Source organism: Platichthys flesus, chromosome 18, assembly GCF_949316205.1.
Source record: "Platichthys flesus chromosome 18, fPlaFle2.1, whole genome shotgun sequence".
NCBI lineage: Eukaryota > Metazoa > Chordata > Actinopteri > Pleuronectiformes > Pleuronectidae > Platichthys > Platichthys flesus.
Window position 1 is genome coordinate 12,739,721 of NC_084962.1, and position 27,955 is coordinate 12,767,675.

Below are 27,955 nucleotides of genomic sequence, written 5' to 3' on the forward strand. Positions count from 1 at the left end.
TTCTTGCCGTTTTCATGATCTTTATCAACAGAAATGAAGCAGCAGAGGAATTTATTCAAACCAGCTCCTCCATTTGCATCTAATGCCAATCGAAGACATCTATTGTGTTGATAATTGTGTCACTGTATATATACATATATTCATACACATATATACAGACCTATATATACACACATACACATATATACAGACGTATATATACACACACATACATATATATATATATATATACATATAAACACGTATATACACAAATATACAGACATACAGTATATATATATATATATACATACATATATATATATACACGTATATTCCCACATATATATACACATACAATTAATAAAGGTGTTTGATGGCGTACATTCAGTATTGGCACGATATAATGGATGTCAGTGGTAATACCAAACTCCCCCATCATGTAAAGCAGGAAGATAAAGAGATGCTTCACAGCCACACAGCTTTCATTGCTACGGTGCGATACATGCATGAAAAAAAGAAAGTGTTTACGCACCAAAAACTGAGCAGTGGGTTCAATTTCAATTTCTAAAAACCCACAGGACAGGAAATCTTGAGAAGAACCAGAAAGCACTCCTGATGCCTTTGATGAGGCTGAAGGCCTCTCGTATCCGTCCGTCAGAAAAGCAGGATCATTACTTTGGTTTGGGGGAGAGTGGGGTTCGATTAGCGAGCCTGGCACCGTGTGGTTAACACAGCTATCTCAGCACATCAAGACGGGCAGTAAATACCTAGAACACACCGGCAAGACAGAGAGGCCACAGTTCATCTGATTTCAGGATGATCAAACAAATTTCCCTTCTTCTTTATGCCGTTTTCCCCCATGAAGGCTCCCACTTTATTACTGGTGCGCTCACATATAACAAGTATGAGTGGACGGACAAAGTCTTTCATGCATCACCATCCTCACATGTTCAGTGTGGTTTTCAGTAAGGCACGAGCGGATTATTCCTTAGGGTGAAAAGCTGAATGTCAGTCGTGAAGGAGCGAGAGCGTCAACATTCATCTCTGCAGTGAGGGCAGACTGACAAGGCATATCAATTCACACTGTCAGAAGAATTGTAAACTTAAATAAGATAAAAAGAACAAGCCACGATCGGATGGGTCCTCTTTATCTGATGCAGATTTCAGGGCCACTGGAGATTGAACAGGAGATGAGCACACGTGTGTCTATTGCTTTTCTAAGTTGGGTGAATGTGTTTGTGTCCGTGTTGACAGGGCGACACGAGAAGATGAAGAAGTTCAGTGTGTGGCGACCTCAATATGGGCTTTAAATACCTTCCTGCTCAGAGAAGACGGTGAAACTCCGGTCAAGAACACGCTTCGGATTTGTTGATCACGTTGTCATGGATGTTGGACTCCATTGAATGAATGGAATCTCTGAAACTCTATTGCACCCAGTAGGATTTTGTCCGGAAGTATTAAAAACGCACATGAAAGTACGGAGGATGACGATTGGTCTATTTTTGAGTCACGCTCTCAGTTGTTGGAGCCAATTCAGCTGATGAACACGCATGGTACCTTTCCACCGCAAGTCTGTATTGTGCATTTCACTGAATCTCATTTTTACTCTGCTCCTCAATTGAGATTTTCGATGATGGCGATCTCCCGCCGGTCGGCGTAGTCCGGGCTGAGGCCGTTTAGGTAGAGGTTGCCGTTCCTGGTGTGGGCCCCCGAGACAGGGCTGAGTGAGAGAGTCAAGTTGGGGTAACCCTCCCTGTCCTCGTACAGGCTGGCCGACAGCGTCCTCTTGCCAGGGGTCAGTTCCTGGTTGATGCCCAGCTCCGATGACAGCTTGCGCTTGATGGACGCCGCACGCTGGAACTTGTCATAGATGTCAACGCTGAGCCGCCGCCGGGTCTCTTTGAACTCTGCCGACACGTTTGCCGTCCACTCGGCTGCGTGAGCCCGAAACTCCCCGACCTGCGGAGGGAAGACTGAACATCAATGCCTGCAGGGTGATTTGTGTTAAAGTCCAGTTTGGTGCCAACTAATTGTCAAGACTAACGAGTAGTGGGTCTCCTGGAAATGAAAAAGCCTGAGGTGTGTGGTGGAAAAACTGTCGATGTACTGTTGAGCACATCAAATACTGCAGGGTTCACTAATAGAGAGATCCTCATCCGGGGGGGGTCCCAGATGACGTCTTATTCAAAACCGCAAGAAATTATTAAGATTTGTCAAATTTTTTACAGCAAAAAATACATGGGGGGCGTAGATAATGAGTGAATTAAAATGTTTCGGTGAACGCTCCGTTTAAACGACGCAGCTTTTCAAGTCTTCGACTCCAGTGAATCAGGAATAAGTAAAACAACAAAAAAGTAAATTAATCTTAAAAGAGAAAGGTAGACAGTTTTTAATTTCTCTATATTCTAAGAACTCATTTTAAATTCAGTTCATGTGAGATCTGACAATGAATATAATAACATATTATTGCATTATACTTTCGTTAATTTAATACTCAGATAATCATCTTGACAACAAACAGATACATCCAGTATTTCAATAGACATCGGACTAAATCATAACGCCAGTCACATTTTGCTCTGGACCTTTGTCTGAGGATATGTTCCGGAATTTTAATTGGAGTCTCCTGAAAATACTGGTATGTTAATTACAAATCGTTAACCACCAGTTATGGTAAGAGAGATATGTTATTACAGACTTCGGCCTGAGGACATATTCAGGAATTTTTATCGAATACCAAATAAAACACATTCATCCATAAACAGTTATGTGCACGAAGAGACAAAAAAAACCTCTAAGAAAACTAAGGCCAAAGAGTTGTCTTTTTGGAGAATAATGAGCCACCACACATGCACAAAATCCTGGTCTCTATTTTCTAATGCATTCTTTTATGGCAGACAGAATAGGTTAATGGAAAAGAATAACCCCCCTGCAAACAGCGTACCAAAAATGTATGAAGTTCAGTCTTGTGAACATCCATTTATTTTTGACCAGAGGAATGTTTAACAGCTCCAGCCTTCAGCCTTCAGCCACGACTCAGCTGCTCTTCGATTAGCGAAGCCCGTGAAAGAACTCTCGAGTGTTCATTCATTATTTCAGGTGAATTGTCATCCATCACAAAGGCCATGTATTGAATAAAAATAGAAAGTAATTAACAGAGGATGTTTTTGGAACTGATTCTATTAGATATAGTTAGTTATTAGATGTCTGCCTTTAAGTCTATGCCTTATAATTAATTGGGAATACGTCTCTTAAGTTATTATATACAGTGTGCAACATACACAAGTAATAAAAAGCTACAGGCTATATACATGTATAATATTAAACTAAGTACATGTATAATATTGAAGCTACATACATGTATAATATGAACAGCATCGCGTACCTCCTCCTTAGTTTTCTTGGAGATGACCCGGAACCAGTCCCCGATCATACTGAGCACGGCGGCGAAGTACGCCAGGCCCACCAGGATCCAGAACCACACCACAGGCTTGTAGTAGTCCAGGTACTCTGGTTTTTTCTCTGAGGCACCTGCAGAACCCAAGACGTCACATCATCCATCAAAAGAGCATGTGTTCAGTGTTACTGATCAAACGATGTCCAACTGGGAGAAAGAACGAAGACAAGCAGATTTTAAATAAGGCTTGAAAGATACAGTTGGGTCAGTGGAAGCTAGAATTACCAAAGTGTGGTTGTGTGCCTCCAACAACCAGTGGAGTTTCAGTGTTCACATTTCAACACAACTTTCTCTCCAGATTCATTAAATGTCTGTGACCTTTGACCACAAGTATAAACACTTAATCTTTGAGTCCAAGTGACAACTGATCAAAAGTTGAAGAAAAGTTGGTGTTTTATCACATTCATGAGGCCCAAAACACATTTTTGTAGCCACTGTGACCTTGACCTTTGACTTTCCACCACTGAAAACAAATCAGTTAATCAGTGAGTCCAAGTGTTCCTGAGATAGTACATCCACGAGGCAAAACATGAATTGAGAGCTCACATGAACCTTATACCACCAAAATCTGATCAATTCATAATTTTTACCAAATTAGAAGAAATTCCCTCAAGGGATTCTTGAGATATCATGTTCACGACAAAGGGACAGACAGCGGACAACCGTAAAACAATTTTCCATGGTTAGCCTTGGTATCCCCCATTTCCTTTATACCCCATTTAAGAGGACAGTCATATCTTTCTACTGTATCCCTGGGTGAGACCGTTTTGTACGAACAGAAAAAATGTTGGCAATAAACAAGGACCAATATGCAAGTTAACATTTACACAATAGCGCATACACTGTAGAATAAAACATTCTAAGATATATGTTTACATTTAGGTTTATATGGTCAATTTAGAGACATTGTCAAAGGGAGAAAGTTTGTCCTCAAAGTTAAAAGCTCCCTGAGGTGTGTTTGATCATTAGCAATGGATTGTGCGAGTAGGTCCTTGTTATGTTTGTACTGACTCACACAGATTTCAGCCTTTACTGTGATATTTAGATAAACGACTAGGGAATATGTATTGATTTTTGTGTCCATACTGCATCTACCGAAAAATATATATAAAAACAGTCCTTTCCAGGTGCAAACATAACCTTTCGTGTGCTTGAATGTCGTCTTGTCACCGCCCACGCTCGGTGCCGATGGATCGATTTTTAAAATATCAGCAGGGATGAAGCAGAACCGGCCATCTGCTAACTGTGCGGTTAGATAACGACCCATCACAGCACCAGTTCACCTAACAGGTCCAGCCTGATGAATATACTCCAACTACCTGGGTTGGCAGAGCTGCCGTTATCTAATCTATAATCATTAGGTCTTCTCTGGATAATTTAATCTAGCTGTTTTTTCCCCCCATCTGCCTCTCTTGTTGTCGCCTGGAAACCAGACCGGTTGGTGAACTCGTATGTATTTGCTCACGCACATGGGTCCCCCCCCCCCCCCCCCCCCCGGTCCCTTTCAGACAGATTCCCATCCATCCTGAGACAGGCCGGACCAATCACAACCATTAATCTAAAGTGGAGCAGGTTCAACAGGATGACTGATCTGCCTTATTAAATCAAAAGGACGGTAATTTTAAGATTAAACTGCTGCATTAACAGTGTTTGTTGCTGCATCACATGTTTTGTTACTATGTGTGTGTGTGTATGTGTGTGTGTGTGTGTGTGGGGGGGGGGGGGGGTTGTTCAGCAATCATTAACGGCGGCTTGGAAATTGAAATTGAAATGTGATTTGGTCTGGAGATGCCTGGCTCTCTCAGCTATTGAGTTCAAACAGGTCACGTCAAGCTAAAATTAACCACTACCTCACTCACAGTACACACACACATAGACACACACAAAATGAGCACATATACCCATTCCCCTATCGTTCTGTCTTGGCACATATATTGTTATGAATACTATAGGATTTTACTTTTATTAAAAAATAATCTCAACATTTTTAAAAATATTTTTTTTCTTGTTGAGCGGGATTTGAAAATTATTATTATAAATGATTTGCCTGGGATGACTGTGGTCGTTTCATCATTTTGACGAACATCTGTTGAGTCAGACTCAGTCAACCAGAAATCACTCAGCCACAAAAACAAACACAGAGATGAAAGACGGCCTGCATGTGAAAAACAAAGAGCAGAAAATCAAATGACCCTTTTCACCGGCCACGAAGTCCCCGAAGCCGATGGTGGTGAGGGTGATGACCACGAAGTAGATGGACTCCAGGGTGCTCCAGCCCTCGATGTGCTTGAAGATGACGGCCGGCAGCGCCACGAAGATGAGGCACCCGAACAGGATGAAGAGCAGCGTGGAGAAGACGCGGATCTTCGTCTGGCTGACTTTCCATTTCTGTGGGGAAAGAGTTAGCAATTAGCATGAGAGAGACTAGAGAGGGGAATGCTTGGAAGACATTCACCCGCTCGACGGGGGTGCAGGGGCCACGAATGCAGAGAATCGCTCTTACAGGTCTGTGCTACCTCGCAATGTGGCAGCAATCTCTTAAGTATTTCGTTAAAATAGCATCGGCTTAATGATCGACATGAACATTCTTCTGTTTGATCAACAGGTCTCACTGATTTCTTTGAAGTGCACGACCTGCACTCTCTGACTTCCCTCTGATTTTCTTTGCGATTCCTCCCACGTCCATCTTGGAATACATTCAATCCTTTTCTAACGTCTCAAACCTCCCGCTGTCAGGTTAATTTCACACAACTTTCTCGCCCACCCGAGCTGCACATGACTTGACGTGCCACGCAATATTAGCTGGAATATTAAATAACCCGGATATTTCACAAGCAGTCATAGTAGCATGTGCACTAGCGGATGCATCACAGCTACAGTCTGTGCTTCTCCCACTGTAGCTGTGATGATTTTCATTAGAGGTGACGCCCGCACTCCCTCTTTCTCATCACATATTCTGCACTTACTGTGCTCTGTGTGCTGCCGCTCCCTCTGCTGCCCTTCCACTTGAGGTGACTGCTTTCAGCTGGTTCCCCGTGTCTCCTGCTCTCCTGCTTCCCCCCCCCCCCCCCCCCCCCCAGTTATGAGAGTTATGTAAGCCTGGTGCTTCCGATGGGGGGGAAGCACGGGAGAGCAGACAGGCCTCAGAGCCTCAAGTCTGTGATGTCTAATGTCCTTGCTGCACGGCGGAGTAGAAAAAACGCAGTGTACAGTTTCCAGGAGCAGATGAAGTGAAGAGGGAACAGTATTGTTTTCCAAAGGGACTAATGAGGTGGAATCTCAGGCGGCGTCTTCACTGCACTTTGGAGATTTCAGCAACTGCTACAGCTCCTCAATTTCCGTTGTTCAAACAAGCTGCCAACCTGTCAGCTCGTCCCCCGGGAGGGACGCCACGGGGCCAACAAGGAAACAGTCGTAGTGTTGAGTTTTTATTTGGTTTCATTCGCCCGTTTCCTGAGTCATTGCTGCCGTCTAATGACTTTGAGCCATTGCAACAAAGCTACAAAAGCTATAAAAGAAATGAACCTGGGTACGATAATGACATGGTGAGGGGATTCTCGTCTTTGTGTCATTGCTGAGTGGGTTCATCATCTCTTTACTTAAAGATAGACGATGCGTTTCTTCCTCCCTAAGCCCAAATATCCTGAATGCGAACGCAGCCATGTTGCACCGATGCCGTGTGTACCGTTGCAAATCAGAGGATCGAGCCGCGGTTTCGAGGTCCCATCGATACCAGCTCGAATCACAAGTCACTCTTAGCTGTGAATCATGCGATGCAATCAGTCTTTAAAGCATCAAATAACTAACTGTAACCAAACTTTAGAGAATATTTGAACAAACATCAACAAGTAACTGGGCCTACTCTGTCCACGAAGAGACAGAGTTTACGACCTATACTGCAGCCAGCCACCAGGAGGCGACTGAGACCCTCTGGCTTCACTTTTTGGGGAGCTGTAATGTCGTCCATCTTTATAAACAGCACAGTCTATGGTTCAGCTCCGTGGCTGTGCACTGAGGTCAGATTTAACACAGAAACATGAGATAATTTCCCCTCGTTTTGGCTTTTTACACATTATTAAAACTAATTTGCAACGGCCCTGATAACCCACTGCCACCTCCAGGTGTCAACAGCTACTCACGATGTCATTAACATGTCCGTGGGACTGTTAGAATCCTTCATCATATAACTGAATAATCCATTTTTTCACCCTTTTGAGTTGCGTGCTGCTCTATAGGAATCCATTCAAACCACTTCACAGCCACACTCGACAGTGTTATTTTCAGAAACTAATTACAGTGTCCCAGTGTTCCCGACCCTGTGTTCTGACGACTCTCAAATCAACTGTAACTGCTCCCAAAAGCCGACATACATTTACCTCAAATGTCCCCTGGTACTGAGGATGTACATTCCTTTGATACCTTGATAATAACCGTCTTTTTCTGTTTCCATTCATAGGATCTCAACCTAAGTCTTTAACAATTCTTTTAAAATATGTCTTTATGGTCTAGAAGCCTGTTTTTTCTTCTACAGCATGTTCTCTATATGGAAAAGGTTAGTAATGATTACGTGATTCATTATTATATTTTTTACAATTAGCTGCACTGTCAATTTCATTTATCAGCTTATACCTTAGAGTCTTGTGCACTTGGTCTACTATTTGGTGGTTGATGCTTCTTGATTGCCCCTGTTCCTGTCAGATAGCGGACTTGTGCACAAGCATTTGATTGCATTGGTTTTTCAGGAGAAGCCAAATCACCAACGATGACCCAGACTCTCCTGCACAGTCCATTGACACTCATAATGAATACTGGTGCCTTCTCACTGTACTGTATGTACCTGTATGTTAGACAGGTCAGTGTGTGACCTGCAATGCGGCTAATAGGACGAACATTATTATTTTAGAGTGATGCATTGAGCTCTCTCTCTGTGCATGGGTGTGTGTGTGTGTGTGTGTGTGTGTGTGTGTGCGTGTCTGTGTGCATTTCACTGCCATAAAACAGACGTTCATGAGTAAGTTCGGTTCAAAAAGGCAGAAAAAGAAACAGCTGATTTTGGAATATAAAATAACTTGTTTACTGAACTGAGCGTCCACTACTGAAAAAAACTGTGTGTATTATATTTTCTGTCCTGGGCTATGTTGAAATGGCAACTCAATAAAAAAATTAGAGTTTACACTAATCTTGCTCTTGAATGGCTGAAGATCATCCACTACACAGCCGTTACCTTGACAAATGGATATCGCGGCAATTTATGGAAACCTCTCCGGCAACACGATTTTTACAGCTGCCCTCGCCCTACCTGGTTGTAAAAGGATCTGATTAAAACAGCTCATAGCACACAGGTAAACACTCAGAGGCGATAACAGGTCTCACCACTATCATCTTCTCCACTTTGGCGATGCCCTTCCCAAAAATGGTCCCCAACTGGTCGCCCACGCCAGCCAATAGGAATCCAAACAGGGGGATCCCCAGCAGAGCGTAGATTATACAGAAGATCCGACCTCCTTCTGTGTGAGGAGAGATGTTCCCAAACCCTGAGAGGAAGACGACACAGACAGAGGTAATTAATCCATCGGGCAAATTTAATTATTTATAAATGCGTCGCTCTTTATCTACTTCAAATCTGTATACTAACGTTATCCCATCTTCCTCCCAATCCAGGGTCACACAAATACAAAAGACAGTGATAACAAAGAAGACGATAATAGAAGTAAAAATTCAAATATAAATATACACAGAGATAATGATAAGTTTAATATATATAAACAAACAATATTAAGAAGTTTTATGTTGTAGTACAATCCAACAAATGTAAAGTTGGAAAAATAGTCGCAAAGGAGCATTTCTACGTTTTGGGTCTTTGATAACATTTCATTTTTTATAACGGGTCTATCACTAATGAGAAGGTTTGTGGTTCACGTCCCTGGTATAGTGATCTGTCCTTAGGCAAGATGCTGAGCACCAAACAGCTGTGACAACAGGGTGTGAACAAATGAATGTGACCTCTAGATAACAGTAGAAATAAATGTAGACAATATAATGCAGTCCATTTACCTTGTGATTTACTTGAAGCATAAATCTGTTAGACGTTTCAAATATATCCAGAGAATGCTGCGTTTCTCTTCAGCAGCAAATGGGTGGGTTTGTGATTTAGTTGCAGTCTCTTTGAGAAGGAAAGTGTTTTTCTATCCATCTGAATTTTTATTGTCTTATTTTTCTTACTTTGCATGTAAAGCACCCTTCAGCTCTTGAGAAAAGAGAGACTGCTTTGTTTACTCTACAAGTGCAAGGAAGTTTTGCTAGTGTCCTGTATCAAAGCAGTGAAGGACAGTTTTCCAAAGTATAAACACAGATTTTTACTGGCAGCTGTGGCTCAGGAGGAAAAGAGGTTTGTCCACAGCTCCTTCAGTCAGCATTCATGAGTGTCCTTGGGCAAGATACTGAACCCTAATCGCCCCTGACGGCTGTGCCGACAATGGGTGAGAAGTGTGTGATATGGAAATCTAAATATTGTGTGAGTGTGAGTGTGTGTGTGTGTGTGTGTGTGTGTGTGTGTGTGTGAGAATGTGCCCATGTAAATACAGTTAATTTACCATTGATGTACATTATAATTTCATCAAAGCCGGGAGAAGATGATACGAGTTTAAACTAAACTCCTCACAGAGCTCATCTGTGAATACGTCAATCTAAAAACCGCTTCGAGGAATTTCATTAGAAGAGAGACGGAGGTCTGAGTCAGCCAACACTTTATAATTCACACTCAGTTCTAAGCAAAAATGAAAACTAAAAAAAGGAACAAACGAAAATGAAAAGACACAATAGGCTGTACATAGACACACACACACACACACAGATCCATCACTGCTTCACTGCCTTTCATCTCCAAACCCACAATCATATGCAGCTATAAAAAGCACCCAGGGCGAAGACAGGTCCATGTCCTGGTAAACAAAACCCAGGACCTATACCTCACTGTACATAAACCTGACTGCAGGAGCTGTATTATTTAACGTTTCATAAGGCATCTGAATTACGCACACTCCATCCACTTCTACTTATTCTTGCAGTCATCAGTCTGAGGACGGGAGCTGCAGGCGGCCTCCTAATGACCTCACAGTCTCACTCTGCAGTGAGGTTAATATGAGAAGACTCGTCGATCAAGTCCCACTAGTTTCACGACTCGATCGATAACACACGGGATTCCTGATTATTTGACTTAGCACCCCCAGCTGTCTCTGCATAACAAAATGTAGAATCAGAAGCTGCACTGAATTATATAACAATATCAGTGATGCAAAGCAACTTACAAACACCAAAAGTATCATTTTCACACGATGAAGGGGAAATGTGGTGCTCATTAGGGGAACTTTATTATGTGTGAATTCGATTAGGAAAACAATTAGTTGCCCTGTCCTGCTAAAATATTAATGATAAAGTAAAAAAGACTGAAATGAACATTAAGTATGAAAACATGTCCGGTGAAAAGGGGTATGGAAAGTACAGATTCATTTAAAAATGCATGAAAATATACGGACCGAAGATTAAAAATAAAACCGGTCTGCACTGTCCAAGTGGGACAGTTTTAGAAAAGTGAGTTATAATCATTATCCGTAAAGACCTGTTTGTGATCTATACTCAGCAGGAATTGCTGAGACATAACTCAGGGGTCCCACATGATGAAGTGCAGTAAGTAACCTTTACTGCCAGCAGGAGGGAGGGAGGGAGGGAGGGAGACAGGAGAGGCAATGAGTTGTGAGTTAGGTAAAAGAGGAGAGGGGGGGGGGGGGTACCTTGGCCAAGACCCAACAGTCCCTTTGAATTCAATTAAACCGCACTAAATTACACACACTTACAGATACCAGTCCAATAAATATGCCTGAATCGTCAAGATCCGTTAATTATTTCCGGGGGAACTTGGTAAATATTTTTTTAAACGCCCCAAATCACAATGTTAAGGATCTAAGGAATTAAGTCAAGCTTGGTGAATAGAAGCAAACTGACATTATTGTGTTGGTCGATGATCACTGTCAAGGAATTCGCACAGAGACTTCAGGAATCTGTTCTGTGAAATGTGATTTTGTTACACAGCAGCATCAGAACATTTTGTACCGATCAGACACGATTATGGTGATTTCACAGAGATATGCCTAGTATGCTAACAAGCTGCTTTCCATTTCTGTGCACTTTCACCTTGCAACCTTTGTCTTGTTTCACACACAGAGTAAAATATGGCTGAGGGCTGTGTTGTTGTTTTTTTTAGATAAACTGCCGCAGTGCACATTATGGGTAAACATCATCCTTGAATCTTTAGTCAACCCTCAGTAAACCTGCCTTATGTCGAAAACAAGATGTAAAACACAGCAGCACCTGTGAACGACAGAAAGTACATTTGTTGATTCTCAGGTGAGAGATGTTCCGATATCGAAAACCAGCATCATAAATGTCGCAGAAAATACATAATAATAAGTATACAACTGTCTTTCAGATAAAACTACAATTTTATTTCGCCCAGAAATCATTTCTTTGCTGCTCCAAAACAGCAGCTAACTACAATTTAAACAATCAGGCAATATTTCACGATTGAAAATTCTGTAAGTAAAACAGAGAAACGTAAAAAGGTCTTAAAGGAATTAATCATCATGTATTATTACATTCAGAAATGGATTTTTTTTTCTTCACTTATGAGTATTATTCTCTGTTTTTATATGTTTTTAAAAGGGTTTAACCTGAGCCAGGCTTTACAACAACATCATCACTTCCATACAGGGTTAGTAGTACAGAAGTTAAAATACACTCTGCCTTCACGTGATTTGCTTAAAGACGACATATTTTATTGCAAAGCTGTAACATTATTGCCTTTGCTAATTAATCATTTACTGGCGAGCAAAGGAACAAGCACACAGTTAATGCAGCGCGGCAAAATGTAGAAATTTGCAAATGTTTTTTGGGGGTTACAAAGTACAAAATCAGATCATTTAAAAAAGTAGGTAAACAAATTTTTGAACCAGAGAGTAAAGTCCTATTTTCGTAAAGGAAGGTATTACATTTAACAAATGGAGGCTGAGCTCTGACAGGATGCTAGAGATGTGAAATAGAGCCCAGCAGCCCTCTTAAAACACACACCAATTTGTCAAGGTCCGACTGGAAGAGCCAGAGGGGCTGTCAGACAAGCTGTGTGTGTGTGTGTCGGTGTGTGTGTGTGTGTGTGTGTGTGTGTGTGTGTGTGTGTGTCGGTGTGATCGGTGAGCTCTTGCAGCTGGATGTGACAGAGTGAGTAATTGTGTAAAAAAGGAGCATGGAGAAGAAGTCCTTAAGACTGAATGAGGACAGGACCCTCACGATCATATTCAAATTATAGTGTCAGATCCCTTCAAGCTGCAGCTCCTGTTCAATGTGACAGTTTCAGAGAAACACACCTGTCTCACTGCTGCCTCATCTTCCACATTGACTCTACATGAACAGAATATCAGCCTGTGCATCCAGTTATCAACGTAACCTCCATCAAGCAGGTTGTGTTTCTCCGTCTGTCAAGGTGGGATAGCTCAAAATCTACAAAACCAATTTCCATGACACATTGAGGAGGGGTGGAATGTGCGGATCTTGCCTGATCAATAACACACAGAGAAAGCGAGCTGGCCTTGGGGGAAGTGTGGACTCTTTAAAAGCCCCTCTAGTTATCATCCTCTCTACAGTGGAGCGGCCATTCTATAACCTGTCTGTTTGCAGCTTTTCTATCTGAAACTGTAAGAGTGAACTGCAGTAATCGAGTCACCGACAGATGAACCAGGAAGCTGCTCTGTTCAGCTGTTTATTCAAAATTCTGTGAGACTCCACACAGAAGGCAGAACTCGAACTGAAGAATCAACAGACTACGTTATCGACAACTTCACTTACAACACTTGGACCTTTATGTTCCTGTTTGCAAGTCTGGGTATTTGGCCAGACAGACTTTATATCTCTCAGATGAAAACACATTTCTATTGTTGCTGAGAACAATATTTCCAGACAGTTTTGGTTAAAGCAGTAGGAAGTGCAAAGGAACGTGTTGACGCGAGTGAAATATAGTCTCCTGGTGCAATAAGAAGCAATCTGTAAAATAGGTGTGATTTTGTTATGCCAGAGCTATGTTGAGTCAAAAATACCCTCTGTCCCAACAAAAAGTGTTAACAGGAGTCGACGAAGAGATAAGGAGGAAAAAAGGAGTTGCTCAAAAGTAAGAAATTGCTTTTTCTTACCGATGGTGGTGATAACAGTTCCAGCAAAGAAGAAAGAGGAACTGAGGTCCCAGAGGCTCGTCTGATTGGATGGATTTCCCGATGGGTTCACACCCGCTCGAACTGCAGAAACCACTTGCTGGAATGGAAAAGAAAAGAGACCAAAGAAAAAGTTAGCACTCAGTCTGTCTCTCAGAGGGACGGTGATGTAAGGCTGAAGGAACATGAGAAAAACCAGCGGTGTGCATCCAATTTTCCTAGGGAATAAGAGTCAGCCAAGAAACATATCCAACCAAAACCAATTAAGATATGTGAGGAACAATGGGGAGCATATTTCACCTTCAGAAAATGCAAGAGATATTTTACATACCAGTTTTATTCTTAGCGATAAAACTAAGTGGTAAACAGAGTTGTTAACATTTGCATATTTCGTCTGCTTAAACAAAAGTCACATTTACATTTGCGCAGTCCATGGCTGCCCACTGCTCTGTGTGTTCTGCACCAGACCAAATGTCCCTCAATTGCATGAGTGTGTCTGTGCATGTGTTTGGGATAAATAAATGTATCTGGTATCTATCTTGTATCTTGTATTTAAGGCTGAAGTTAATTTATCAGAGAGTTATGGATCCGGATTTTTGTTCAAAATTCAGAACACCCACATTTTTGGACATGCACCATTTCTATTCATGCAACTCAGGTGATGTACAGGGAAATGACAACGGCATCGGTCTGAAACCTGCAAAGGCACTAGAGTCACACTGTTTGGTTCCAGATGTAATAGTGCCTCATAGGTTTGCATGAGTTTGCATAAGACAGCCTTGTGTTCAATGGAATCTACAATAACACCAGCATGATCAGATATACCATGTCAAAGTGGAACATTTGTTTGGTCCTATAGAAAATGTTGCATAGACGTAAAACGACCCCAAACACTGGCTGAGAGATATGATTTTTTTTATACCAAGACAAAATAACCCTGGACTCCTTTTTTAGCAACGACCTTGAAGGGTATTTTTACGAGCATGAAAAACCAGAGGTACGCACAGGAAAGAAAACAGCAACTTGTTTCCCCACTCAGGGGCTGAGCTCACATGACAGGAGAGGAGTAAAGCCAACAGCTGGAGGCAGCACACACCACTGCACAGACTCTCACGCCCACTGACACCTAAACACAGACATAAGGAGCTGAGGCTCAGACGCAGACTGGAGGATCAGCAGCTAGATTATTGTACTGCAGCGTTCGATACAAATGTTCTGATGTAACACCACTAATAGTGGTTCCTTGACTAAATTAAGCATTTTGAACCACAATTGTAACACAACATCCGCAACAACGGCTTCTCCATGTGTTAAAGGGGTTTGCATCACAGAAATAAAACAAACATGTTAGCCGAGTTGCATTTGCCAAAGAACCTGAGGCGTTGCTGAGCCCACGAGCCTCGTCTCTTCAGTAGAGTGAAAATAGAGGAACTTTTTGCCTCCGATGTGCTGCTTATCCCACACAAAAAATGTAAACTTGACTTCAAATGTTTGCGATAGGATTGTTTAAATAACGTGAAGACATTTATTTATTGGCTATGTCAACTCGTGATATCTGAAGTCACACAGTTACAGTAAATAGTAAAGTTCTCTCTGTCTCACCACACATCAATATGGATAGAGTTTCAGGTTTATAGTTTCAATATTTTTGACTATAAATCTTGTTTATTGCTGTGTTTTTGACTCTACATTGTGTTCTCACATTTACTTGACTCTGTTTCGTCCTTATTTGATGAATTCATTCAGCTTCCTTAGTTGTTGAGTTACCGTGTCTGCTGCACCCGTTGGACAAGACCAAGTGTTGCATCAGCATTGGGGGTCATGGGGTTTCTTTGTATGAAGTTTTATTTGTTTATAATTTTTTCCCCCCCTCATTGTTTCTTAATGGTCCAATCAGCCAGGTTATATGTCTCCCCCCGTTGGCTGATTTGTCAGGTCAGTTGTTTTGTGGCCTCTTTAAATTAGCCCAGTTATCTACTTAATTAGCGTTTTGGTATTTCTGAGTGAACTAAATCCAATCTTTTAAAAAGTAGCCTTGTGCTGATCCTTCCTGACAAAATTAGTCAAATCAAATAGTGAAGGTGATTGAAACATGTTCACATCTATATGAATTGTACTGGTACAAACTCTGAGTATTTATACCTCGAAACTTAGCATTTTTTTATACTTATTAAAAATAAATAATGAAGAGGAGTGGGTGATTTTCAGCATGATATTACATATAAAACATCAAATGCCTCAGTTTTTCAATGAACCTGTGTCAGCCAGTCTGTTGGTCCACCTCTGCCTGAAATAAATGACCCACTGTCTGAGAAAGTGCTACGAATGTTGAGTGGTAAATCTTCCCAAGAGGCAATATGTGCCGTGCTAGAGTTAAAACCCATGAGCACTAGATGGTCAATTTCCCTGAATGTTGTGTTAGCCGGCTCTCACTGGAGTTTTCAGCTCCCTCAGTGCAGTTCCACTGCAGAAAGACAAAGGGGGGTTGTGTGATTGGATTCTCAGTATCACTACTGAGCGGAAAGCTCAGATCTCAGAGGAGCAGCTGCACTGAGATTATGTTAATAAATTGCAGAGGAATACTGGACTAAAGCTTTTATTCCCCTCTGTATTGTATTGATATTTTTTCCCACTCGAGACCAGTAAAAAATTATTTAGGTCTAACGTGCTTTAAAACCTGCATCCGCAATATTTATATTTAATATCAATAAACCTTCAGGAGCAGAGAAGAAATAATAAGGATGTGGTATATAACACTAAACACAGTCCTCTTGAGCCGGAGTCTGTGCACACACACACACACACACACACACACTTTATGACCACTGCGATATCAGGGTGTGTTTTGCAATGATCCATCTTCCTTGGTGAAACTGGGAGAGCTCTCATTAACCTATGACTGTTGAGCGTCATAAGGCCAAACAGGTCGAGTGTGTAAATGGACGAATAATGGATTGGAAACCGAGGGAGAGGGCCCCGATGTTATGACACAAGGTGATTGTGACATGATGGGTCAATAGGTGGAGCGATAAAGGCTGATACTGTGGCGTGCACTCATGGGTGTGTCCTCTCACCCAGTGGGTTGATGGGTAATGTTAGAGGCTGTAGCTATATATACTTCCCGTATGGGGAACATGTGCTTGTTCTTCCTAGCTACTGAATAAACGACAGTAAACAGTACCTGCGTCTCTGCCTTTCCTTGTCTTGCCACATTGGTGACCCCGTTTTTTGAACATGTTCGAGGTAGAGGAGGATGGTGTCCCTTCCTCATCGGGGGAGGACGTATTTTCTTCCCCGGCGCCCGCGGACCGTGTCTCCTCAACGTCCATGGCGCCGCAGCTTCCGCGACCGACCAGCTCCGCGGAGCACGTTAAACTGCCGGAGTTTTGGCAGAATGACCCGGCGCCGTGGTTTTTGCACGTCGAGGCTCTTTTCCATCTGCGAGGAGTAACGGCAGACGACTCCAGGTATTTTTTGGTGGTTGCGGCTTTGGACCAGCAGTCCACCCGGCGCGTGATGCAGCTCCTGCGAGCCCCGCCGCAGCGCGGAAAGTACTCCGCCCTCAAGCAGCTTCTCCTCCGGCGCTACAGCTTGTCAGCCGCGGAGAGAGCGGACAAGCTACTGTCGCTTCCCGGTTTGGGCGATGGTTCGGCAGTGGACCTGATGGACGAGATGCTGTCGTTGCTGGGCTCCGAGGATGATGGTTTCCTGTTCCCGCACATCTTTCTGCGCCAGCTCCCGCTGCAGGTGCGCGCAGCCCTCGCCAACTCTTCTTGCTTGGCAGCCGGCGACTTCCGTGGATTGGCTGAGCAGGCGGACCGGATCCTGCTGACTTCGAGGAACGTCTCCGTGCAGAGTGTGGCCGTGGAGTCCTCGCAGCCGACGTTGGAGAACGAGGTTCCGGCATTGACGGCTGCAGTTTCCACCCGCAGACAGCGCGGACAGCTGTGTTTCTTCCATCAGCGCTTCGGCAGCAAGGCGCGCCGCTGTGTTCCTCCGTGCGCGTTCGAGGCACCGGGAAACGGAAGAGCCGGCGCTCGGTAGCAGCCGTGGGCGCTGGCGATCAAGAGGAGTTGCTGTTCGTTTATGACTCCATATCAGGTAATCAGTTCCTGGTGGACTCCGGCTCGCAGAAGAGCCTTCTCCCTCCGGCAGCTACGGACCTCTCGGCCTGTGGCAGTGGTCCGCGTCTGACAGCGGCTAACGGTTCGGCTATAGAGACGTTTGGTACCAAGTCTGTGACTGTGTGTTTCAATGGACGCAAATTTCTGTGTGACTTTGTTGTAGCCTCCATTACGGTTCCTATTATCGGAGCAGATTTTCTGTGCACTAATGGGTTGTTAGTGGATGTAACTAATCGCAGGCTCATTGATGCTGTATCTTTTGCGTCTTTTCCGTGTCAGACAGGGGGGCCCGGGCCGTTAACACATGCTAATTTCGCGGCGTCAAAGGATGTCTTCCAGCGCTTACTGGCGGAATTTCCTTCGCTGACAACGCCCGCATTTTCTGCCGCGGTTACTAAACACGGCGTGGAACATTTCATTCCCACTGCGGGTACGCCCGTTTTCGCACGTTCGCGTCGCCTCGACACCGTGAAGTTAGCCACCGCGAAGGAGGAGTTTGCTACCATGGAGCGTTTGGGGATCGTTAGGCGGTCCAACAGCCCGTGGGCTTCGCCGCTCCACATGGTGCCCAAGGCGGACGGGTCTTGGCGGCCGTGCGGTGACTTCCGCCGTTTAAATAACATTACGGCCCATGACCGTTATCCCATTCCGCATGTTCAGGATTTTTCAATTCGTCTGGCGGGCATGACAATTTTTTCTAAAATCGATTTGGTGCGAGGTTATCATCAGGTGCCTGTGCGGGCAGAGGACGTGCCCAAGACTGCAGTCATTACACCGTTTGGTCTTTTCGAGTTCCTGCGAATGCCGTTCGGCCTTAAAGGCGCAGCGCAGACATTTCAGCGCTTGATGGACTCGGTGCTACGTGACCTCGCGTTTGTTTTCGTCTATTTGGACGACATCTTGGTGGCCAGCCCGTCGGTTGATGAGCATTTATCGCACCTTAGGCAGGTTTTCCAGCGCCTTGATGGGCATGGTCTCATTGTGAACACAGCCAAGTGCCAGTTTGGGCTGTCTGTCATAGACTTTTTGGGCCATCGCATTTCGTCGCAGGGTGCGGTTCCTTTGCCCTCGAAGGTGCATGCAGTTGCGGATTTTCCCCGTCCAGTCTCGGTCAGGTCGCTGCAGGAGTTTTTGGGCATGGTAAACTTTTACAATCGTTTCTTGCCTCGTGCGGCCCAACTCCTGCAACCGTTGTATGGTGCTTTGAAGCTTAAGAAAGCTAAGGACCAGGTTGACTGGACCCCTGTGAGGATCCAGGCTTTTGAGGGGGCTAAGACTGCCCTGGCTAACGCGGCGCTTCTGGCGCACCCCGCGTCTCGGGCGCCTATCGCCCTCACGACCGATGCTTCGGATGTGGCTGTAGGTGCAGTTGTTGAACAGCGTGTTGCGGGTGCGTGGCAGCCCCTTGCATTTTTTAGCCGCGGTTTGCGAGACAGTGAGCGAAAATACAGCGTGTTTGACCGGGAACTGTTAGCGTTGTACCTGGCTACGCGTCATTTCCGTTTCCTGCTCGAAGGCCGCCCTTTCACAGCCTATGTTGACCACAAACCATTGACGTTTGCTATGGCGAAGGTGACAGAGCCATGGTCTGCTCGCCAGCAGCGCCATCTAGCTGCGATCTCCGAATTCACAACAGACATCCAACATGTGGCGGGTAAAGCGAACCCGGTGGCAGACTGCCTGTCACGGGTGCTGGTGTGCCCTGTGCATCTTGGGGTTGATTTTTCAGCACTGGCTGCCGACCAACCTGGGGACCCGGGTATCGTTGCACTGAGAGCTGCGAGTACCGGTCTGGAGCTGGAGGAGGTAGTGGTGCAAAATGGTGGGCCTGCCCTCCTTTGCGACGTCTCCACGGGCCGCCCCCGCCCGGTGGTGCCGGTTGCTTGGCGCCGTCGGGTCTTTGATATGGTGCACTCTCTTTCTCATCCGGGTGTCCGGGCGTCGGTGAAGTTGGTGTCTTCGAAGTTTGTGTGGCCTGGCCTTCGCAAAGAGGTCAAAGAGTGGGCGGCCACATGTGTGGCGTGTCAGCGCGCAAAAGTTCACCAGCACACTAGGGCGCCCCTCGAGCCATTTTTGATTCCGGCCAAGCGTTTTGATCATGTGCATATCGACCTTGTGGGGCCTCTTCCCCCTTCCCAGGGTTTTACACATCTCCTTACCATGGTAGATCGGACCACTAGGTGGCCAGAGGCGGTTCCTCTGTCTTCCACGACATCTGCGGACGTGGCACGCGCTTTTCTTTCAGCTTGGGTCTCACGTTTTGGTGCACCGTCTGATATCACCTCTGACAGAGGCCCGCAGTTCATTTCGGATCTCTGGTCGGCGCTAGCAAAGTCTTTGGGCACACAGGTTCACCGTACCACTGCCTACCACCCCCAGGCTAACGGTTTGTGTGAACGTTTTCACCGGTCGCTTAAGGCGTCATTGAGGGCTGCGCTCTCAGATGCAAATTGGTTGGATCGGTTGCCGTGGGTGATGCTCGGGTTGCGCTCGGCTCCTAAGGCTGACCTGGATGCCTCGCCTGCGGAGTTGGTGCTCGGTCAGCCGCTCCGCGTCCCAGGGGAGTTTCTGCCTCAGAGCTCGGCCCCCTTTCCGGTTCCTGTTGCGCGTCCTGCGTCACAGGCCGCTTGTGCACCGGTGCCCGTGCATCATTTTTCTCCTCGGTCTTTCGTGCCAACGGATCTCGCGACCACTCGGTTTGTTTTCGTGCGTCACGATGCTCACCGGTTTCCCCTCCAGCCCCCGTATGACGGCCCGTTTAGAGTGTTGGAGGCGGGTTCTAAAAGTTTCATTCTGGACATGGGCGGGCGCAGGGAGCGCGTTTCGTTAGACAGGCTTAAGCCAGCTCATCTGTTGGCTGGCGAAGAGGTGCTACCGGCCCGGGTTCCCCGTCGTGGTCGCCCCCCTTCTAAGACCCCTGTGTTGTTTTCTCCAGTTGTGCCTCCTGATCCTGTGCCTGTTGTGAATGATGTCCCTTCTGCCTGTTCCACCCCTGCATTTGCGGACGGGGGTCGGCGTAGCCGTTGTGGCCGCCTCGTTAAACCCCCTGACAGGTACTGACTGTTGTCCCATTTTTTTCCCTCTGGGTGTTCGGGGGGGGGCTGTGTGGCGTGCACTCATGGGTGTGTCCTCTCACCCAGTGGGTTGATGGGTAATGTTAGAGGCTGTAGCTATATATACTTCCCGTATGGGGAACATGTGCTTGTTCTTCCTAGCTACTGAATAAACGACAGTAAACAGTACCTGCGTCTCTGCCTTTCCTTGTCTTGCCACAATACGGTTGAACAGTGTGATGTTGTAATCTGTGTCGCGTCCCTGCACAAGCTAACACAAGCAAAAAGAACAGTGTGTAGGGCGCAGAGGTTTATGTCTTTCCCTGATCTTAACCATATACACACATCTTGTAGGAAGAGAGAAATTCAGAAATGTTGACATTGCAGATATGTCGTGACTGAACCTTTCTGTCTGGTGATAAGGTTGAACTACCCTCAGTGATATCAAACCATACAGATATTCTTCATTTTTTAAAATCCATGTAGATGAGATATTTTATTTATGGTACTCAAATAACTCCTGTTAACAGTTTTTTATAAGAAGGGGCTTGCAGAGAATTATCACCCGGGGGTGCAGTTTTACTCAGCTCAACAAAGCGTTTTAGCGTCTTCTAGTCCATTGTTTTAGTTTTATGTTTTACAACGTTTACCCTCATTTGACATTGTTAAGCTTTTAAAACACATCACTGTTGCATAATTTATGTCCACACTATTTCAGAGTTTTCAAGCAGGTGAAACAGAGAAGCTTGGATGGCCTCCTGGCCCCATTTTAGTTTGAAAACTCTGAGACTGTGTTGTGGTATGGACGGGTAGAAACAGATGTTTGGAAACCATGAAGCAAATTCCTTTCCTGATTGGTCCTTTTTCGTTAGGACTCAACCAACAGTTTTCAAATGCTTCACTGGACGTGTTCGTATAATGTTTCCTTATGGACGAGCAAACAAATATGTTTTCTTCAGGGTTGTTAAAGAACAAAATATAGGCAACTGTTTCTGCTACGTAGTAAGCAATATATTTCTCTGATATACCAATAGCTACTGGTATGAGGAAATGAGGTCCATACAAATTGAGACCCCCCAATGGACAAAACTGATTAGGTTTGACACAGAGGAAATAAATATATCCACAGATAAAAGGTACGTTTTGTACAAAGGTGAATTATTCAACAATTAAGCATGTTTGTTGTCAGTTTCATCTCTCATAATTCCCAAATACAATAAAGGAGACAGTTCAAAGATAGACTTCTGAAACACTGGCTCCTATCTTCCTCTGAAATAATCATGGCTCAGTCAGCCCCTTTGTTTTCCAGCCAAAGCAGCCATATTAATTCAGTGGTTTGGCACAGAGTTGCATGCAAACTAACCACGGCCAAAATAATTGATAAGACAGGATAATGTAACGACCACGCTGGCTGTGTCCGAGCTGAGCACAACAAACAGGGAGAGATAGAAAAGTCTGAGCTTTTTGACATCACTCACTTCTTTTTTAAATTACTCCTTTGAGAGGACATCTCTCAACAATACTCAGCTGTATTGGATTTCGATCAGCAAGAGAATACAAAGGATGATGTGTGTGTGCGTGTGTGTGTTTGTATCAATAATTAAGAAACAGTGATTGGGGGACACAATAGAAGAAGAACAGAAGAGACCTAGTTCGGTCGAGCTTTTGTCTAGAAAAACGCCAGTCAGCAGTTTCTTTGTTAGTGTTGTTCTTTTAAAAACAGGCTCATAATCCTAATACCTAATGACATTAAGGCAACATTATGTTCTTCACTGCTGTTATTTTTGCAGAGAGAGCCAGTGTGTAGTGTTTTTTTCTTTCCTTCTGGAAACTGTAATGACACATTCTGATTCAGCAGAAAGGTCATTAACAGAAGGAGTCGAGGAGAGGACAGAGGACAGTTTGCAGTCATTATTACGGGTCTTACAAGGGCACAAGCACACTTTCGGCCATCTGTTTCAGAGCAGATGATATCCTTGAATATAAATAGACAAAAAGTAGAGAGATTGAATTTGAGCTGATGCTATTCGGAAAACAGACGAGTACTCACAACACAGTGATCTGAAAACACCTGAGATTCTCAAATTAAATCAGGAAAATGGTTTTGTGAGCCATTGCAGTGATTAACCAGGTGAACTAAACACTTGACTAGTTGGCAAATCAGGGTTCTATAGCGCAAGCCCCACCCAAAAAGTCCCAGTGCTTTCTTATGCCTTGAGCTGAGACTTTGTGTGGGGTAAAAAGAAAGAGAAAGTTCTTGTTTGGTGGAAAGTATCTAGATGCAATCCTACTTCAGGAACTTTCCCTGCAACTGGACACTGGTCCATGCATTGGAAACACAAAGTTCCTGCAAAGGTTCCCAGTTCCTGGGGAAAGCTCCTGCGGTGAAAACACAGACCGATATTGTAATCCCTGGAGCTGCGGTGCGAGGGTTGCTAAAAAAGAAAGTGGTGCAGTAAACAAAGAGCACTGGTCTTTATAACCCAGGACTCAGCTGCTGATACTGTTACTGCCTCCAACTCAATTAATCTCTACCATGTAAAATGTTTGCACCACCAGCTGAAGCGATGGAAAGCATTATGGGAACTGTGCTAGTCCAATTAAAGCGCTGCCAAGGTTAACAAAAAAGATAACGACTGATTATAGTATCAAATAATGAAAAAGAATAATGAGCAGCATGAGCGTGTGTATTATTTGCTGTAGTTCCTCACAAGAAACGTTGTTGTGCTGTATTAATGAAATGAACCAATGGATTTAAAAGGGGTTTTGATTGGAAGAGACCATTAAATTCATCTGTCCAGAGATCCACAGTCATTAAGTCCCCTCTGACAAGAGAACATTATCTAACAGTCAATCTGATCTCAGGAAAGAAATCGACACCGTCTTCTGACATATACTCAGCCTCTCAAAGCTTAATCCCATCTCAATCAAACACAGCCCCCTTTAGATACAGAGATTTAATAGTAGGCAATTAAAAGCACACAATTGTCAGTTGGGGTGAGTTTTAACATGGTCACAATCTACATGAGCTCATTTCACTGAATGTCATCCCAGTGGACAAGAAAACAGAGCTTTCACATGTGGCATCTAATTCAACCTCAAACATCTAATGTATGGATGTAAATATCAGTCTCATGTCCACGGAAATTTATCAATACCTTTCATTATAAATGTGAATAAAAGTTAGACAACAGAGAGCGTGAGGATGCTTTGGCACTGGGATGCAGTATGTGACTGGGACGCCCCTCTGCTGCTAGAACAGATAAACCACAAGGATTTAAAGACCGTTTAGCTCTGCCACATTAGAACAGTAATCATCATCAACAAGTCCGACATGTCAACTGGAGTCCTCAGGAGGAAAAGCTGCAAATCAAACCTGACAAGTTTGATTGGTGATGAGATCCAATAATCAATACAGGAAAAGCCATTACACCAGTAGATCTCTTTCATTAGGAGACTCCTCTCTCATCTCTGATAGTCATAGTGGAGTTTTATTCTTGGTTTTGCAATTGAAAAATAATTAATGTTGAAAGAATGGATTTCACGTTCTGTCTTTAGATTCAGCGCGAGTTTATTTTAATTAAATTTGTTCATTCGGTGCTAAAAGAGGGTATATGACAGGTATTGTGATCAAACAGGAAGTGGGATGTCAAATCATGACAGGAAAAACACTTTCTTCTTTCTCTTTTTTTTATGAAACCGCCTCCGGCATCACGAAATAAATATGTATAAAGTCTTTGTCTTTGATTCTTCAACAGCATGAAAATCAGGCTGAAGCTCTGGCAGCACTTTACTCAAAGCGAGTGTGTCCACAAGGCTCAGGGTTAGAGAGGGTAAAGCTGTCTACACACTGATTCCAACCTATTGTGTTCTCTTTGTCTTTCTGTTTAGAAAATTGTATAAAAACATAATAAATAGAAAACAGCAGAACATATATCTCCGCCAAGGTCCCCTAACATTCATTCGAGCTGCACCTTATTGCACACACTCATAGAAATCAGTCCCCTCCCACATAGGGAAATAGTTTTGGCGCGGATCTCGCCCGCACTGTCTCACTGTCATCCCGCTCATATACCACATGGAATGATGGAACTTGGGCGGCCAGAAAGTAAGCCATAGCAATGCCGTATGTCAAGCAAAGGTCCTATAGGTGGTGCTATTTGGGCCATATTCACTATTTACCACATGGACCACTTTAGATCCACATCCAGATTACACTTTGCCAGGAGCACCACATGTTTGCCAAAAAGGGCCACATTTACTTTTTTACAAATGGACCAATTTAGGCATGTCTTTATTATTTGGTAATGCTAAAGAAAGTGATTTAAATAAACCCTAGATCCGCTCGCTGATCTGGTTCCACAATAATACTTATTGAGTTCTCTCCTGACCCAAACTGCATCCTTCCGCCAAGTTCTGTGGTAATCCATCAGGATGCTTTTGTGTGGGCGGCTGTGGCTGAGGGGTAGAGTGGTCGTCCTCCAACCTGAAGGTCGGTGGTTCGATCCCCAGTCTGAACCATCTGCATGCCGAAGTGTCCTTGGGCAAGATGCTGAACCCTGAATTGCCCCCATAGTATAACAAAAGTGCTGCAAGTAGATGCACTGTATGAATGTGTGTGTGAATGTGAAACTGTAGTGTAAAGCGCTTTGAGTGGTCATCAAGACTAGAAAAGTGCTATATAAATACAAATCCATTTACCATTTATCTTTCTTCCAACGAACAAACCAGCAAAGAAATGGACAGGGGTGAAAACATAACCTACAGTATTTCTTCAATCATCCTTCAGAAGAGACATGAACACAATCACCTACCTTCACCAGATCCTCCAACTCGGAGGAGTTGACGCAGGCGTGCGTGGCCAGGAAGTCCAGTTTTTCTGCGAGTATGGCCAGTTTCTGGTAGCTCTCATGCGGCTGCTCAAGAGCCCGGAACACCGTCGCCCCGATTATCAGGTAGAGCACCACCAGGAAGAAGATCGCTGACACGGTTTTCCACCTCATGACTGTAAACCGGGTGTCGCACTCATCCTCCGGAAGGTTCAGCACCACAGGATGGCCCGAGAAGGACAAGCGATGCTTGGAGTTGTGGGCGGCAGAGTTGGGGTCAAGAAGGTCAGGTGCAGCCACTGCAAGGACGGAACTGATTAATGTGGAGTCGATTTATTTCCATAATAATAGACTCACTCATTCATCACATCACTATGGTTTTTACCAAATCACTATTGTCTTGCCAGATTAATCACAGCAACCTTTTCACGGTCTCACAACGTTGCAGGAAAGAATCATTTTTCACTGTCAATTCTGATGAGAATTTTCTCGATTAATCAATTAACTGGTCTAAAGAGTATGATGGAAAATCCCCTTCCCAGTTTCCAGTTTGTCCAACTGAGGTTGCAAAACTTCCATTTCTGCTCTATTAAAGAGAATTATCACATATATTGTGATTTAAAAACTATCTAAAGGAAGTTGATTCATCACTGACCTTTAAACATTGTGCTTGATTATTACAATGCAGCCATAGCTTTTTTGAATGTCCTCCCCTTCAAAATAAAGGAGAGGAAACGATTTTCAGTCACACATATTAGCAGAGTCAGGGTACGAAACACATCCAATAATTATCAAAATATAATATGAATGATTCGTAATAAATATACCGACTGTCAACTTAAAAACGAAAATTTAAAAAAAGGGATAGCAGCACCCAGCCCTCATCTGAGATGTTAATGTATACGTGCTCACTGCGTCTGTATCATTACTGTGCAGCCAATTCCTCTCACCTCTCATATACCTGCTCCTGCAATAAGGCAGTAGAGCAGCACCTCGCCACAACATGCAACGATCTGCAGGAGCTATAGAGCTGCTGGTTTGATTCACACAGCGTTCAATGCAGTGTGAGCACAACTCCACATAGAGCAGCTGCACTTCTCCAACACTGACATCAACAGGCACATCGGTATGAGCTCGATCTAACAATGGGAATCTTGACTTCTCCTTGAATGCATGCTCCTCTCTGCCTTCTCAGGTGTTAAGTTTGTATATTCTGGTGGAATGGATGATCCCAACCTTAACATCATTTCACTACACATATATTAATGGAGCACATGTCTCCCTACAAGACCGAAACCGTAATACTATTGTGATAAAACATTTTTTATTGCTTTTTGGTAAATAAACACCGTGACTGCCTGGAGGCTCATGAAAAATGGAACAGTCTTTATCTCTGTCCTGTTTCCCAACAGCTTGCTTCACTTGATAGAATTACATAATCAACCCATCAGCTCCCGATGGCCAGTATTTTACCGTAAACAACTTATGGAGAGGCTCAGTCCGAATAATGAGCTGAAACCATCATGCGCATCTAAAGCATCGAATAGGAATGTATTTGATATGATATTTGTGGAGTTGCATTACCGTTACTGCGGTTTTAAATGAGAAATTAGGCCTCATCCGTGTAAGAAACAAGACTGAGAAATTATAATAAAACTATCAGGAAGAGATTAATTTGAGCAAGAGGATGAAAAAAGCCACATTCCTCTTCAATGAACTCCCAAATAACCTGAGGTTTCTATTGAAGGGGCACATTTCATTATTCCAGTGCTGAATTCCAAATAGTTGTTGAGGCACTTACTTCTCTACCATCCCTTCTCTCTATCGAAGCATCTTTTATCCAAGAAAGCGCAGAAATAATAAAATAGAAAGATCCTCTCAGAGTCTTTTCCTGCCTCCGGGGCTCGAACCAAGGGACGCGTCCTCTCTCCTCCACATGGTCTCAGAGAGCTTCTCCTTCTCCTCCACTTTTTTTTTTCCTTACAATCTCCGGAGAAAATACATCCCGGACATCTCGTTCCCAGCACAAGACGCGCTACGACTCGGAGTAAAGGGAGCAGCGGGTGGAACAAATGGCCTCCGCGCAATCCAGCCAGGTGTGTGGAAGCATCGCGCCCTGGACGGTGCGGGAGCGTCACGCAGGAGCGCAGCGGTTCAGAGGAGGCGCATCATCCAGTGTGACACACGCTGGATCTGCTGCACGCTCCGGGAGGACCGTGCGCCTCTGCCGTGAGGAGAGTAGAGAGAGGGAGAGAAG

At 44.2% G+C, this 27,955-nt stretch overlaps 1 protein-coding gene across 1 annotated transcript; it reads right to left on the reverse strand.

Annotated features, from left to right (window-relative positions):
• Positions 1 to 251: 251 nt before the first annotated feature.
• On the reverse strand, positions 252 to 27,902 carry LOC133973053 (potassium channel subfamily K member 2-like). The gene is made up of 7 exons (XM_062410680.1): positions 27,500 to 27,902; positions 25,684 to 25,997; positions 13,675 to 13,792; positions 8,813 to 8,973; positions 5,623 to 5,827; positions 3,368 to 3,519; positions 252 to 1,941 (listed from the first exon to the last, which is right to left on the reverse strand). Coding segments are annotated over exons 1-7 (1,296 nt in total). The 5' UTR covers positions 27,501 to 27,902; the 3' UTR covers positions 252 to 1,596.
• Between the last annotated feature and the right edge of the window lie 53 nt (positions 27,903 to 27,955).